Source organism: Crocodylus porosus, unplaced genomic scaffold, assembly GCF_001723895.1.
Source record: "Crocodylus porosus isolate Cpor-Errol unplaced genomic scaffold, CroPor_comp1, whole genome shotgun sequence".
Taxonomy (NCBI): domain Eukaryota; kingdom Metazoa; phylum Chordata; order Crocodylia; family Crocodylidae; genus Crocodylus; species Crocodylus porosus.
Genome location: NW_017728925.1, coordinates 957,763 through 973,073, shown reverse-complemented (window position 1 = coordinate 973,073; position 15,311 = coordinate 957,763). Strand labels below are relative to the sequence as shown.

Genomic DNA, 15,311 nt, shown 5'->3' with positions numbered 1-15,311 from the left:
TGTAAAACCTGGCACCACAGGTGAAACATTCTTGTCCATGTGACAGTGGAAGAGTAAGAGCTGAAGCCATTTCTGTGGAGGAAACCAGGGCTTGGATAAGTGTGTGGGGACATCCACTACCACCATGAAGTTCCAGAAGAAAAGAGAGATCAAGCAACAGATCCGGGAGCTGCGTACCATCATTTCACTGCAAGGTCATGCTCTCTCCTTTGGCTGAAATTAATTAGCAAGAGTAGAAATGCTGTGGGAGCCCCTTGAGCTGCTGGTTACCCGAAACACACTGCAGTCTGGAGCAGTGAAGCTGATGTGATGGTAGCTGGGTTGGGTTATTGGGCTTTAGAGATGACACATTACTGCTATGGAAAGTCTGGGTGAGGCTGTGGATTTGAGGATCCTATGACTGACAATCCCCAGGCCCAACTTGTGTGCCAAGATGCAGTAGGACCCTCATATAGGTATGGATCCTCCCTGTCTGGCACTGATGGGTACATAACAGAAATCTCCTTGGCAGAAGGGATTCTGGGTCCATCTAAAACCCAGAGAGAAGCTACTTCATTGTCCCCAAGTTATGGGTGCTACAGGGACACTCTTGGGGGCAATAGCCTGTGTGAGTATCTACAATGAATCTCAATGTAGGTCATTCCTACCTTCTTAGCACCTATGTATGCTAGTTAGGGCAGTCGGAGTTTGGCACCTTCCACAGGAAAGCCTGAGATGTTTCTATAGAGTGTATCCCTGTAGGATGGGCACAGAGAGGAAAGCTGGGGAATCCCATTGGTGTAAACCAGCAAAGCACCATTGCAGTCAGAGTGATGATGAGTTATACCAAATTCAAACAAGCTTGGCTGGAGGGACAGCCCTGATCCTGCCCTTTGCTGTGGTGCCCAGAGCTGGAATAACCTCTCTTCTTCTTCTGTCTCTAGAGCAAGGCAAAAAGCTCTTTGTACAGGCGATTGAGGAGAAGATCAGTCAGAACAAAGAGCTTATCAACTTCCTGCGTGGGAATGTGCGGAGCAACATTGGTATGCTGGGCATTGCTCAGAAGGTACCTATGACTCTGTCCCATCTTCACATGTCTGGTTCCTGGGTTTGTTCTCATAGACAGAGACAATCTTGATAATAAGGGAATGACATCATTGCTGGTGATTGGGTCAGGATTGTTTCTATCCCTTTCTTTTCCCTCACCCTCTCCCAGCAGCTGCTGCTGCACAAAGCTGATCCTTCTGGATGGTATGTTTGAAATAAATGGAACAGCAAGAGGACAAATCAACCACACTTCCAAAGCTTCACCCCTGCCGGCCTGGGGTCTAGTGCCTACCCCTACTTAGGAACCAGCACCCTTCCCAGAAACCTGCAGGGTGGACACTTGGCTCTCCAATCTGGCTCTGCCAGCCAATGGGGAAGGGCTTCCCATAGCTCAGGAGACTCAAGGCAAATGAACCAACACCAAATCCACTGCTGCCAGCACTAACCTACTGCAAGGCTAGGGTAGTACAGAACCTGTCCCTGTGGCATGTCCCTGGTTACTCTTCAGCACCTGGGTCAGCAACTCCAGGTCTCTGGCAATCAGCACCCTGGACAGGAGACACTGTCTCCAGGGCCCTTCTGCGCAAAGCTGCGTGGTGTGTGGAAGGAGCTGGCTGTAGAGATGATGGCATGAAGGACAGTGCTGCATGTACTGTGCCCTCTTCAGGTGCTGCCCAGCTGGGGATCTCAAAGCATATCTGGCAACACTGCTTCCCACCTCCTGCTTGCCATTCACATCCCTGCCTCAACCTCATGCCCCCAGCAGCAGCCTCTATGCACCACAGCCTCTGGGCTGCTCCATGGGGCTCAGCTACATCCACTGGGTCTGGAATGGAGTGCAAGCTCCATGGGGCAGAGCCTGCTGGTGACTGTGCCAGCTGCAGCTCCTCTGGGGCAGTTCTGTGCAGGTGGTACAAACATCTCCTCAAACAAGACGGCTTGTCAGAACAGTGCTTATTGGAGAGGGGCAGTCTGACCTAGTGGTCTGAGTGAAGGACTGAGGGCACCCTGCCCCAGCAGATGAGACCTATGCAGAGGTCCCAGAGATAAGACATATTTTCATCTCTGCTATTCCCACTCACTGGGCATGTCTACACATGCATTTACTCCAGCCCAAATTTACTCTGGTATAAGCTACTCTGGAGTAAGGTTTTTTGGACAGGTTGAGGGTTAGGGAAAAGATTTGCACCCAGTTCCCTGCAGCCCTGCAATGGATCCCTGACACCAGTGTAGGGAGCTTCAGGCTCCCCCTGGGTGCTAGCCTAGGGACTGGCAGGAAGCACAGGGCCAGGAGACAGCTGTCTCCTGGCCCTGGGGAGCTGCCTGGTGCTGGGGGGGACAGGATGGATGGATGACAATCAGCCCATGTGGGGCCTTGCCTCCACTCTGTTCCCACACACTCTGGACCTGAAGAAGCTGCTGCTGCCATTGGCAGCATCAGTGTTGGTGGTGAGGGATTGGGGGGTAGTGAATGGTTGGATGCGAAGCCACTGCTCCACCCAGCTCTGTCACTGCCACTCTACCCAGCTCCATGGGGCCTCCCAAAGTGCAGGGCCTAGAGCAGTCACCCCGATTTACCCACCCTCAGGGATGGCCCTGCTGCCAGGCAACTGCCCAAAACAGGACAGGAGCTTCTTCCCAGTCCCTGCTCAATGAATGGAAACAAGCTCCCAGCCTGTTCACAGCCCCAGCTCCATGATTTCAGGAGGGGGGGAGGGGGGGAAGAACAGTCTGGGGAGCTTGTTCCCCCTTAGCTCTGCACTTGCAGAGCTGGGGAGGGAACAAGCTCCCCAGCCCCTGACAGCAGAGAGCTCCCAGCACCAACTTTGTGACTGCAGGGCTGCTGCTGAGAGATGATACATTACTGCTATGGAAAGTCTGGGTGAGGTTGTGGATTTGAGGATCCCATGACTGACAATCCCCAGGCCTAAGCCTGAGCCCCTCAGTCACAGGGCTTGGGCTGGGAGACCCTTTTCTCCCAACCTGAGCTCCCTGGTTGGGGGGTTGGGCTGGGAGATTCTTATCTCCCAGTGCCGGCTCTGCACTGGCTTCATGCTGACAACACCCTGTGACCATGGAGCTCCGCCCCCTGCTCCCTGATTACGATCCCCTGCTGGGTCTCCCAGCCCCCTGCTCCCCAATTGCAATCTTGGAGCAGGAGGCTTGGAGCTCCCTTTTGCAAGGGAAGGGGGACATAGTCCTCACCAGGGCTCCTGTGGCAGAGCCCGCCCCCACAGCAGGCAGCTTCTGGGGGCAGGGAGCTATCTCCTGCCCCTGGTGGATGGCTGACTGGCAGCAGATTTTGCTCCAGGTCTGGTGTCTACACAAGCACTACAGAGCCATTATTAATTCCAAGTAAATTTGGTATTTGCATTTTCAGGTAGCAAATTTACTCTGGATTAGGGAGGTTTACTGTGAAGTAAGTATGTGCACATGTGGAAGCATATGCTTACTTCACCATAAACTATGCTAATTTGAAGTTAAGCGTCTCATGTAGACATGCCTACCGTGACACCAAGGCAAAGTCACTAACACCTAATACAGAGGTCTAGCTTCTGGGCACACAAGTTGGGCGTGGTTCCCAAAGGCACTGAGCACTCAGGGCACCCAGTGAGTTGTTTGGTATTATAGCTGTTCAGCATTTCAGAAAATTGGGTCCCATCTGTACTGGTCTTGGCAATCAAAACTGAGGGACCTGAATTCTGTGGGCTTTGTCCTCTCCTTGCCTTGTTATCATTCATAGGAATAAAGACACCCACATTGCTGAGGAGAGAGGGAAGGTGCATTGCTTATTTATTAATGATGCTCAAAGGTGGGAGTGGAATAACAGAGTATTGTTATGAGTTTGACCCTAGGTTTTTCTCTGACTCCCTCCTGCCTGTAGCATGACCAGATGATGATTTTGGAGGCATGCCAAGAGCAGAAGCAAATGAAGATGTGTTTAGCCAGGAGCACAGTAGAGGTAACCACAGAGCAGGCCCCCAGCACCCCTAGCCATTTTCCACTCATTAATGGAACTGAGAAAAACAGGGTTGGAGGGGAGCTGAGAGGAGGCCTAAGGGAAATCCTCCTCCTCCTCTGGGATGTGCCAACAAACCTTGTCTCCTGCCTGGTCAAAGGGGTTGGGGGGTTGAGAGGTTTAGGACCATGCCCAGAGCTATGCCCCCTGTCAGCTGCTCATGGGTGAGCCGTTTTCCAGATACCTTGTGAGCTTCACCCTGTCCTTTCAGGCTGCTCGAGAAAAGCTGCGGAATTACATCTTTGACAAAACAAATGCACACAACTTGCTGCTTTATGAAGTGAAAAGAAGGGGCCAGGCCCTGGAGGGGCTGCAGAGGAGGCTGCAGTTTCTGAAGGACATGGAAGCAGCTGACAAAAAGTGCCAGAAACAGATGCAGGTGACCAGGGCTCTGCCCCAAGGGGAAGAACAACTGTATAAGAAAGATCTGTTAATTGTTTTGGGCTGAGAAGCTGGCCAGTCCAACTGACCTTGGGTAGTTGAATTACAGGACACTGAGCACCTCTGGATCTGATTTGACATGTATGCTGTTTGGGTGGATGTACACACTCATGCACACTTGTGCGCATGAATGTCCATGCAGGTGTCTATCCATGCAGCACTCTGTCCTGAAGACCCCACATCCCAAGGCTCTTTCTTAATCTGCAGATGCCTGGATGAGGGACCTCCTTTGGAGTCCATTTCCAATTCTAGTCCAGCCAGATGAGTGGCTGCAGAGTGACCCTGACCCCTTCCTGTTTGAAGGGATTGAGCCCACTCATTCATTATACTCTAGGTCTGGCCCCCTGCAGGGGCGGCAATGCAGAAGAACATGGAACAACTAAATCCATTCTACTAAGGTACTGAGCAGGAGGCAGGTCCAAGTGTGAAGACCCCAGTTAGTGGGGCCATGGAGACAGTAACCTAGGCATGGAGAAGTCAGCAGGCTAGATGCACTGCATTTGTCAGTGGCAAAACTTAGCCTTGCCTTCCTTGAAGCATGCAGCCAATTGGCCTCCTGATTCCACAGGGCTCTGGACCTAGACAGCCCCTGGGTTTTAAATAGACCCAACCAGTTCCCCCTCAGGGCTCTGAGCTGGTCCATCCTTTCACCCTAGGCCTCTGGGTCAGTTCCACATGCCAAGCAGAAGCATAAACCTTTACTCCAGACCTTTCTGTGTTGCAGATTATTCGTCAGCTGGAGAATAATATAGAGAAAATGGTGATGAAAATCAGTACTGGTGAAAAGATCTACTATCTGTACCTCAAGATGATGGACTTCCTGAAGGATGTGAGCATCCCCACCTTTTGCATGATCCCTCCATAACCCTCAGTTGGTAAATGGGGGCATGATGCCTACCTGCAAGCCCACCCTACTCCCATGGGCTCATGCCAAACCTCTCACTGGCCCTGGGCATGAGCAGTATTAGGCTCTAATTCACCAATTTAGACTGAGAAGATTAGTAGACGGGACTAGAAACCAGGGCGGTTTCAAGCAGGACCCTTGGCAGCTGAGGACTGGAGAAAGGAGCAGTTCTGAGTTTGGCCAAAGGCAGGTCACTCATCAGTAGCAGAAACAACCCCTTGCTCTGTAATTGAGGCCAGTGGGCCCTGGTTAATGTAGCTGATAATGCAAATCCTGTCGCTCTTCAGGGTTTGGCCTAGTGCTAGCAGATAACTAGTCAGAAGGGTCAGGTCTGGACTGGAGCTTCCCCAGAGCTCATGAGTGCTTAGATCCAGGTTTTGGCTTTGGGCCATCTCTGCCTGTGACTTACTCACTGACGTCAGCTCCTGCCTGGGTAGCTCTGTCCACCCTGGCAGTGTCTCAGAGATGTGCAGGCCCAGATGTGTGAAAGGACCTCCCTTCTTAAGCCCCAGACTATCCCTTCTTAGAGCAACTGCCCATGTTGTGTGGAGTGACCTGCTTTGAATGTGCTAGTGAAGGGACAAATGGTCTCTCTCACAAAATCCAGGCTCCTGGTCTGAGCTGGTAAATACCAGCCCAGCTGTCTGCAGTGCACAATGCAGCATTTGCACAGTGCTGCAGTGAGGAGTCTGTTGCAGGTGGTATCACAAAGCATAAGGCTGCAGTGAGAAACCCACAGGGGGTTCAGGATGAGGAACAGGAGTCAGTGAGAAGCCAGCAGTGGAAACATGTGAGGCTGCACAGGAAAAAGCCATCAAGCCTCAGGTGTGGCAGTGTTTGGCAAAAGACATTCATATTAGTAAAATCTTTGGGTCAGAGTCTCAGCCTCAGGCCTATCCCCTTGGTCCCCTTGGAACCACTGGCCAGGACCCTGGCTCTCCTTTTTGTTTGTAGGGGAGGAGTAGAATGAAGTAGTTCAGGTATGAAGCTGGAGCTATTGACCATCATTTCTTTGCTTCTTGCTTGCTGTGGCAGAGGCATTGCCCTGAGAGCTCTGTCTGTCCCTTCCAGCCCAGAACAGGCACCTTTGGTTCAGCAGCTTGCAGCCCCTTCTCTTCTCCTGGCTCTCAGTAGCCAGGGCTGCATTGAAGGGCTCTGTTGCAGTAGGGTCTGGCTCCTTTGTGATCTGGCTAATAGCTTGGCAAGGGGGGCCTCCTCCTCCTGTGAAGGGAGCTCTGTGTGCATGGGAAGGCTCCCTTCACTGGGCTATTTCTGAAGCTAGCCTGGCTGCTTCCCCATTTCTTACCTGAGGGTTACCTATTCCCTTTGTGCACAAGGGGTTCCTACCCCCACTCTCTAGAGAGACCTGGGAAAGGTCCCATCAGTTCCTACTCTTCAGAGGCTGACCCCAGAGCCCACTGACTCATCCTTCCTTTCCTTTCTCCCTCTCGCTCCCTACTTCCATAAGCTCCATGCAATCCACTCTTTTCACAAAATAAAGGTAAAGGCCAGATTTCACGGAGCCCATGAGTCTTTGCCTGGCCTTAGGATCTGAACCCAGTCCCACGAAGTTGGGGGGGATCCAAGGCCTGCCCATGGCTGTCTCATTCCTCATCTGTTCCATGTCAGAGCCTCTGGGTGAAGCAGGAATCTAAGGGGGCACCTGAGCAAATCACAGAAACAATTGTTTCCTGGTGAAGTTGGCAGATCAGGTGAGGTTGTTTGCTTCTTTCCTCCTGCTACATTTTAGACCCTTCTCCAAAGTTCATAGTGGGCTGTAGGAAGTGAAGGAACCAGCTCCATGTTCGTGTGTGTGTGTGTTTGCAGTCCAGCAGCCCTCTGCCTCTCCAAGGGAGTAGTGGGTCCTGCTTCTGCTGGATACAGCATAGCGCTGCTGTCCTCTTGGCTGAGTTGCAGCCTTCTGCTTGAGCCTGTTAGCATTTTTGAGGCTCCCTGTCAAGCCTAATACTCTTGTCCTGGTTGTAACTGGAAAACAAGACCATTTCTTCAGCTCCTACCAAGGCTGAGGGTTTGCAGTAGCTCCATTATTCTGAAGCTAGTGACAGCATATACTCTGTTTTGGAATCTCTAATTGGCAAAGGGCTTGATATATATTTGAGACATGCTGAGCTGAGTGGGGAGGAGGAACATAGGGAGAGGTAGAGTGGGTTGTGGCAGAGCTCTGTTCCCTCCTAGATGCTCTCAGCTGCAGATCCAGTGCCCCACTTTTCTCCAGAGCTGAGTGCTGCTTTGTGCAGGAAAGATCTTTTTCTCCAGTGGAGTCCTCTGCTACACCGAGGGGGGCAAGATTGTGTCACACCCACCTTCCTCTAGGCAACTAAGTGCTGTGACGCAATGTGCATTTCTGTCCTAGGAATTAGCTTACCTGCCCTTGGAACTGAATGCCCTTCAGCACATGGTGGAAGTCTATCATGTGGAGCTGAGGGGCATGAAGCTCATGGCTTTGGATAACACAGAAGCAACAGAAGCAGCCATGGTGAGAACCCTGCCCAGGTACTGGGAATTCCTGGCTCAAAGGCCCAGCATTTCTACTGGGCTGCAACCAACCTGGGGATTTTGATACCCCTCCTCTGGTTAGCCCTCTTGTGATAAAGAGCAAAACAAACTTGATTTTCCTGTGCCCACTTTGCTCCACTTCTCTCTAGAGCTGCACCCCAACTGTGGGAGGACAGAGGTGGGGACAGGTTGCTGAAAGCACTAGAAGCCAGCTACCCAGATTATGTTCAAATCCTTCATCCCATGTGATTGATTTAGCAGAGAGGCATTTGGAAAAGCAAAGTCCTGCTTCTCCCACACAGACATTAAAGCCTCTGTGCATGTTTCTGAGGGTAGGATAGTTGATTGGGTGTCCTTGGTCAAAGTTCTACCCTTTCTTGCCTTCCTCCACTGATGTGCAATGAGCTATATGCCAGTTATCTGCCCCCCTCTGCCCTAAAGGTGACTGCGTTTCACCAGAGCTATGGCCATACAGCCAGTGAGCTCAGGAAGGGAAGGTGCTCAAGGTGATGACAATTGTTCTTCCCTCCATCTTTCTCAATGGCTGTGCTGTGTTCCAGGCAGACATGACCAACATGGAGATGCAGCTGGTTGCAGAGAAAAAGTACCGAGAGAATTCCTTAAATTTCAAAAAGAAGCAAATTGATAAGATCCGGGTCAAGGACACAACGGCTGAAAGGCACAGAAGAGCGGTGAGCCCGTGGGAGTGGTGGGCACCGAAGGACCAGTTCAACCCATGAGCAGCCTGACATGGGCTCACAGAGGGGAAACCAGCCCCAGCAGGGAATGTTGGTGACCATCTTGGGGCCCCCACTGGGTGCCTTTGGTTTGACTTATGGGTTGGCTTGTGACAGTCAGCATAGAGGGCAGCCCTCTTGTCTGGGCTGCGGCTGTCAGCTTCCTAAAATAAATACGATCTGGGATTAGGTTGTCTGGCTTGTTCCATGCAAACACTTTACCCCTCAAAATGTCTTTGTGGCAGACCAGGCGAGATATCAACATGGATTTCCCCACCCTGCTTCCTCGGGAGTCGCTGAAAGGTGTGTATTTTGGTCAAGCAGGACACTTGCCCCCATGCACAGGAACAGGTGGCCTGTCAGCCCAGCCCTAATGGAACTGGTTCCTCTGGGAGCTGACTTCTGAAAGGTCCCACAGCACGTCCTGTCCTCTGACGTGCTGGCCACTGTCTGAGGCAGACAGAGCATTGGACTAGTTGAATGAGCAGCCCACTGGGTTTATATCTCTTCCACATGAAGGATACTCCCAGCATCCACAGACAATGAGCATAGTGGTGTGGTCCTGCTGACAGCTGGGCAGGGTTTGCCTTGAAAGGGAGCCTGATATTGCTATTTGGGGTTGGAGGGGACAGGATCACTCCCAAGCCTGGGTAAAATGCAGCACATGGCTCCCTGCACCACAGAAGCCTCCTGGTGGGGTAGTGCAGGGTGGGGAAGTTGGTGGTAGCTCTGGAGCACCCTCATGCTGAATGAAGGTGTCTGCATTGAAAGGGAAGGGATGGCAATAGCGTGATGGGACCTATGATAATGAGATGAGGTCATTGGGGGCTAAAAGGGAGGGCAGGAAATGCTGGGAATGGGGCCTGTTAGCCAATGAGAGGGTGTCTTTCAAGAGAACAAGTCTAACTGGGTGTTCCATTGGTGGCATGGATTGCCACCTGTCTTCCCACTACAGGGCTTGGAGTCTGTGGGGAAACTGGAAATCTCTCTCCAGCAGCTAGAGTTCAGCTCAGCTCCAATCTGAGCTCAGCTGGGAGTTTTTAATGTACCCTTAGGGTTTTTATGCCCCTTGCTGCACATACAACTATCACCTTTTGACATCTGGATGCTCTAGAGCAAGGTGGATGTTGTTCCCTCTTGTCCCAGTTGTCCCTGCCCCCATCTCCCCACCCCTCCAGCCTACAACTTGGGAGGCTCTAGCTGTTTCTTTCTTTGCTGCATCTTCCTGTCACACAGGTGTAAAGCTGGAGCCCTCCAAAGCCCAGATGGAGTATCAGAGCCGCGTGACCTCTGATGTGGAAAAAGTCAAGTGTGCAGTGGAGTGCTCACATCTCTGGGTAAGGCATGTTCTGCTGCTTGACTGGGGAGCTTTGGCACTTAGAGTTTTTTTGCAAATGACTGTAGCATTAGCTTGTTCTTTATGGAGTTTGAAAGCTCCTGCCCATGTACCCCATACAGCCCTGTCTGTGTGCCTCATGTTATTGTGGAAGGCCTCTTCTGCAGGCAGGGATAGTGCTGCGATAGTGGGTGTGTCTGTGCTAATGAGATGATGTAACATGATATAGAAGTGGCTATGCTAATACCTGCGTTATCCCTCGTAAGTCATAACATGCCCACTGGGAGCTCAGTGTCTCCAGAACCCTTAGCAGAACTGCACTGGGATTAGTGCGTATGCAGTTATTGGAAGACCAGGGCCTGGCTCTCGGGGTGTTCTGACTGCTGCCTCCTTCTAACCTCTGCCTTAGGCCATCCCTGTGCATTAAGATGGACCATTTTACCTCATAACTGGCGACAAACTTGAGCTTGGCACACTCCATGCTATCAACCTGAATGGCTGGCTCCAGCTGGCTGAAGCCACAGTACTCTGGGTTACAGCTGGGATCTCGCATTTACCAGATTTTTACCAGATGTTGTTTTGAGGTGCCTTTCTTTTTGTCCCTGGCCAGGATATTTCAGGAAGGTTCCTGGCCCAGCAGAAGTCTACAGAGAATCTGCAGCAACAGATCAAGGAATGTGACCAGAAGCGCAAAGAACTGGAGGCCAAACTGAGGGAGCTGGAACTAGAACGTGCTGAGCTGAAATTCCACCAGACCCCAACCTTAGTAAGGTACAAGATCAGCCCTTGTGCAGCTCATAGAAGAGTTTTGTGATATTGCCACCCCCTGGCCAGATTCTCTGCACCCAGATCTCCTGCCCAGTGGGTGGGTTTAGGCCAGGAGGTAACATGTTGCATTTCTGGTGCATAGGGGTCATTTTCTACTGTTGTGAGCATCAGCTGTACATTTCTGGTGTCCTGGGTGTGAAGATGGGAGCTGATATCTTCTAAGTCACCACTTCCTTCTTCCTTCCACTCACCACAGCATTTGTAGTACTCCCTGCCCTGCAGTCCATCCGTGTGCACCTGACTCCCAAACTTATCCTTGGATCCTGTGCACAGAACTGCAAAGGCCATGACATGACAATGGGGACAGAGGATTCCAAACCATGTCTGAGACCCAGAGATGCCAGCTGCACTTAGCTGTGCAGAAGAAAAGTCGAGCTTTGAAGAGCAAGGGCATTCTCAGCAGCAGGCACTCACTGTTGGAATTTGCTTCTGCAGGAAATGCATCAAAGCCAGGCAGTGTAGGACATAATCTCTTTGCTAAGCCTGTCCACCAGCTGTGGACTCCAGAGTCTCAGGCATGGGTCTCTGGGGTCAGATTATCTTCACCCCTGCCTGGAGTAAAGGTGCTGTGCTGCAGGGAGTTATGGTGGAGTTGCTCCCTGTACAGTATTTGGGACACGTTGTCAGTTCTCTATTAAGCCATTTAAAGTGCATCCAGATGTCGTGTAGATGGGAGCTGTGAAAGTGTCTGTAATAGCTATGATTCATACCAGCTCCTTGGGGCTGTCCATGTGGGTGTGTGTGTGAGCATGGATGTTCCCTGCCAGCTCAAAGAAACTGGAGGAAGAACTGAAGAAGAATTTGGAGCAGGAGGAGACTAGGCTGGAGCAGACACAAACCCAGATGCTGAAGAATCAGAAACTCTTGCTTCGTTTTGAAAATGGTGTAGATAACCTTTTTGTCAGACTGTATGGGGTCACGGTGCCCAATGAGGTATGTGCCCAAAATACTCTCCTACAGCAGAACACCACCCACTGGCTCCCCATGGACCTTCCTGCCATGGCTGTGCCTTGAGCAGGGCAAGATGGGGCACAACAGACCTGTGTCTCCCATTTTCCCATTAGTTACCTTGAGAACTGTTTTCACTGGTCTCAATGTCCAAACGCACTGTTACACCTCCAGGGTTTATTTCCTATTTGAAAGGGACACTCTGCATCACTCTCAAACAGTGCACCACATGATTACTTTGTGGCTTGCAGCACTGATCTCAGGCAGACACGTGAGCAGATTTCTAATTCAACGCCCACCCACACATACAATTCAACTGGACAAATGAAAAAAGCCCCCTGTGAAATGAGTGAACCCACTTGCTCCTTCCATAGCTCTTGCTTCAGCTGGCCTTGGTAGACCTTGCTGTGCCCTTTACTTTGAAAGTTTCTTTCACAGCCAGGAGCAGTAGAGGATTAATTTGCTGAGGTTCCACAGTGGGTTTATGTGGCAGCTGCAAAAGGAAAAGGCAGTGGAAGCATTTGCAATGCCCACGGCCCCTAATGATGATAGAATCATGATTTTATTTTTCCTCTAAAATGGAAAGGTGAGGCCAGGGGTTACAGGGCTCAGGTATCTTGACAAAGACCCCTGTGTTGCTATTTCAGCTAGTGCAAGAACTTGCCTGGCAGAGCACAGCCTGTGGATGGAGCCATGTGGCAAGCACCTTATTCCTAGTCTGTCTGGGCAGGGATCCAGTGTGCTTTGGACTCCAACCTTCCTCATCCACAAGACTGCAGCCACATTGGGGCAGACACTTCCCTAGTGCTGGAGAGGATCTTGCCATTATTCATTCTCAGTGCCGTGACAAGGAAGTTTGGTGCCTGGCGCAAAGCCTACAGTGGCAGCCCACCTTCACCCTGGCACACAGATTTGGGGGGCACACACCCTGCCATGCTTGCCCAGGAGTGCACGCAGCAGTGGGAGCTGCCCTTCCTCAACCCCAAGCCCCCCCCCAAACAAGCTACTCGTGGCTCTGTCCCACTCCCCGCCCCAGTTGGAATGCCCCCTCTCTTCAGTGCCTGGGGTGGTGGCCCCACTCACTCCCCCCCATGCTATGGCACTGTTCAACCTTCCCTCTGCCCAGCCCCTAACCAACCCTCCCAATGGCCAGTATCATCTTCTCCCCGACCCAGCCACTCATTAGCTTTCTTTCTGCCCAAGATGCACAGACGTTTTGATAAGTAGGTCTGGACTATCACGTACAGGCCAATTATCAGGCATGAGACAGATTCAGCAGCTGGTTCAGCATGCCAAGGCCAAGCCTCAGATGAGAGGCAGAATCAGATATCATAGTCTTGGCTCAGAGATGGGCAATGTTGAGCAGAATGTGGCTGCTTCCCTAAAAGTCCTTCAAATAGTTGAGTCTGGTGGGAAGAAATGGGTGTCAAGGACAAGGTAGCCCTTCAGGACACAGGGGTACATCATGTGTGGGAAAGCAGGGGGAGCAGAGCTGAGGCTGTCCTAAGGGAAGAGTTATCCTAAGCAGAGAGCTCCTGCCTGTGTTTGTCTGAGAGTGAATCTTTCAATCTATGGCAGACTGCAGTTTAGTTTGGAGATGCTTGAGCCAGCTCAGTCTAGCTGTGGCAGACCAGAGCACCATGCAGTCTCATTCACCTAGCTGAGAAGCCTCTGCTGTCTTCTTGCCTCTAGGGTGACATCCACGTTGACACCACGGACACTTATGAGAAGTTGAAGTTCTGTGAGACAAAGCTGCTGCACTTGACAAAGGTCACGTCCAGTCTCCCATCCTATAACTTCAGCAGGGAGGAGAACAATGAGGTATGCTGCGAGTCCTGGAAGAGAGCCACAGCCAGGCAACTGGGCAGCTGCACTGCTATTGAAATCCATGTGGCTGCAGGCCTGCCTTCTGTTACACCTAAAAGAGGTGCCAGAATGCAATCACGCTAATGGGACAGAGATGTTCCAACTGTGCTCTGCCTTGGGGCTGTGTTAGCAACTTGCTTGCTGCCTAAAGAGATGCTGCACCTGCCCTTATACTCTGGCTATTTCCTACATTTGTAAATCACCTCTCAGCAGCATCTGAGCACCCTGCAGGGAAATGGCACAGAAAGTGAGTCCTACTTGCCTGGCTACACTGGTAATGTAGCCCCATATGTTGGGATCCTTGGATTGCCAGGGCCTCACCCCCATGTTAGCGATCAGAGACCTGGGGTTGTATTGCAGGGCTCTGCAGCCTGCATTTGGCTTGCTCACCACACTAACTTTCTGGGGGTGAAGGGAGTCACAGTTAGTAGTTTAGAAGACAGTGTGTGCCAGGCAGTAGAAACCTTGCATCACTGAATGAATCAGTAGCAATCTTGGCCAGGCAGGGGCAGCAGCACAAGGCAGAGCTCTTTTGTTTTCCATTACCACATCAGCAGCAGCCTCCTGTGGCTCTATAAGGCCTGCATAAGACCAGCTACTTTTCATTGGTTAGTACAAGGAAGGATTCACACCCTGCTGGGATTCTCCCTTCAAGTTTGACACCAAACACTGTTGCATTACAAACTAACAGTTTGTATCACGTTAAAATCTCGCTAGCTCTGGGCTGTGACATCTTATCACTTAAGAGCACCCAGCAACACATAGAGCATTTCACGAAAGAAAGCAAGGAGTCATGAATGCTGTTGAAAGTTCAGATGACTTGGGCAGCAGAATTACCTAGGATGGATTCTGCCCGGGACATTTGGAAATACATCCATAGGATCTTCAGAGGTCCCCAACTGTTACTGCTAAGACCATGTTTTCACTGCAGTTAGTCAAGATCAGTGGTTCTCGAACTTTTTAGACTCACAGCACCCTTTGAGATAGACTCAAGGCATCCACTGGAAAATGACAGCTTAGTTTTAACTTGTTTTTTTACTACAGGAAAAAATAATAGAGCAATGCTTGTGTTGCAAAGAACTCAGAAAGATCACAACAGGGCAGAAAGGTCCATGATCCTCTGGATTCCTATTTGAAATCTCTGGGTTTATTTTGTGAATCATGATTGCATACCTCACAGTACTAACATTCTGTGGCACCCTTCAACACCCTTGGAAGGATATCAAGGCACACCAGGATCTAATCCTTAACCAGATGTTGTCCCAAAACTTCTTCTGCCCACATACACACAACCATGACTTAGGTTTAATGGTGTGTACAAACTGGGTTAGCTAAGCCAGCTGTGTCTGTTAGCTAAAAACCAACCAAGGCTTTAGACTGGGCTGGTAACCTGCTCAGTGGGCAGTGATTACACAAGCTAAACCAGTCAGATGCTGACAGTTCTCCAAGGCAGACAAAGTTCTTTGAGTAAATCTGATATCTTTTATTGCTTCAACTCAAATAGTTGGAAAAATTCTTCTCTGCAAGCTTTTGGGTATAAATACCCTTCTTCAGGCTGAGGAAGCATCTGCAGTTGCTCTTCCTGGATGAAATGAATAGCAAAGAAGCCAGAGGCTAGTATGCATGCAAGAAAGCCAGTCAATGAAGATGTAAATTGAGGGGTCAGTGGGTGAGAGACAGGCTGGGGGG

The 15,311-nt window shown here is 50.8% G+C and overlaps 1 protein-coding gene across 1 annotated transcript in view; it reads left to right on the top strand.

Annotated features, from left to right (window-relative positions):
- The window catches only part of CCDC183 (coiled-coil domain containing 183), a 17,976-nt gene continuing 2,665 nt past the window's right edge, over window positions 1–15,311 (top strand). Inside the window, exons 1-12 of the mRNA XM_019541131.1 lie at window positions 1–194; window positions 924–1,045; window positions 3,911–3,988; window positions 4,257–4,424; window positions 5,211–5,315; window positions 7,765–7,887; window positions 8,468–8,599; window positions 8,890–8,947; window positions 9,881–9,981; window positions 10,591–10,751; window positions 11,576–11,741; window positions 13,449–13,577. Coding sequence (XP_019396676.1) covers window positions 125–194; window positions 924–1,045; window positions 3,911–3,988; window positions 4,257–4,424; window positions 5,211–5,315; window positions 7,765–7,887; window positions 8,468–8,599; window positions 8,890–8,947; window positions 9,881–9,981; window positions 10,591–10,751; window positions 11,576–11,741; window positions 13,449–13,577 — 1,413 coding nt within the window. The 5' untranslated portion in view covers window positions 1–124. The remainder of the gene's footprint in view (window positions 195–923; window positions 1,046–3,910; window positions 3,989–4,256; window positions 4,425–5,210; window positions 5,316–7,764; window positions 7,888–8,467; window positions 8,600–8,889; window positions 8,948–9,880; window positions 9,982–10,590; window positions 10,752–11,575; window positions 11,742–13,448; window positions 13,578–15,311) is intronic.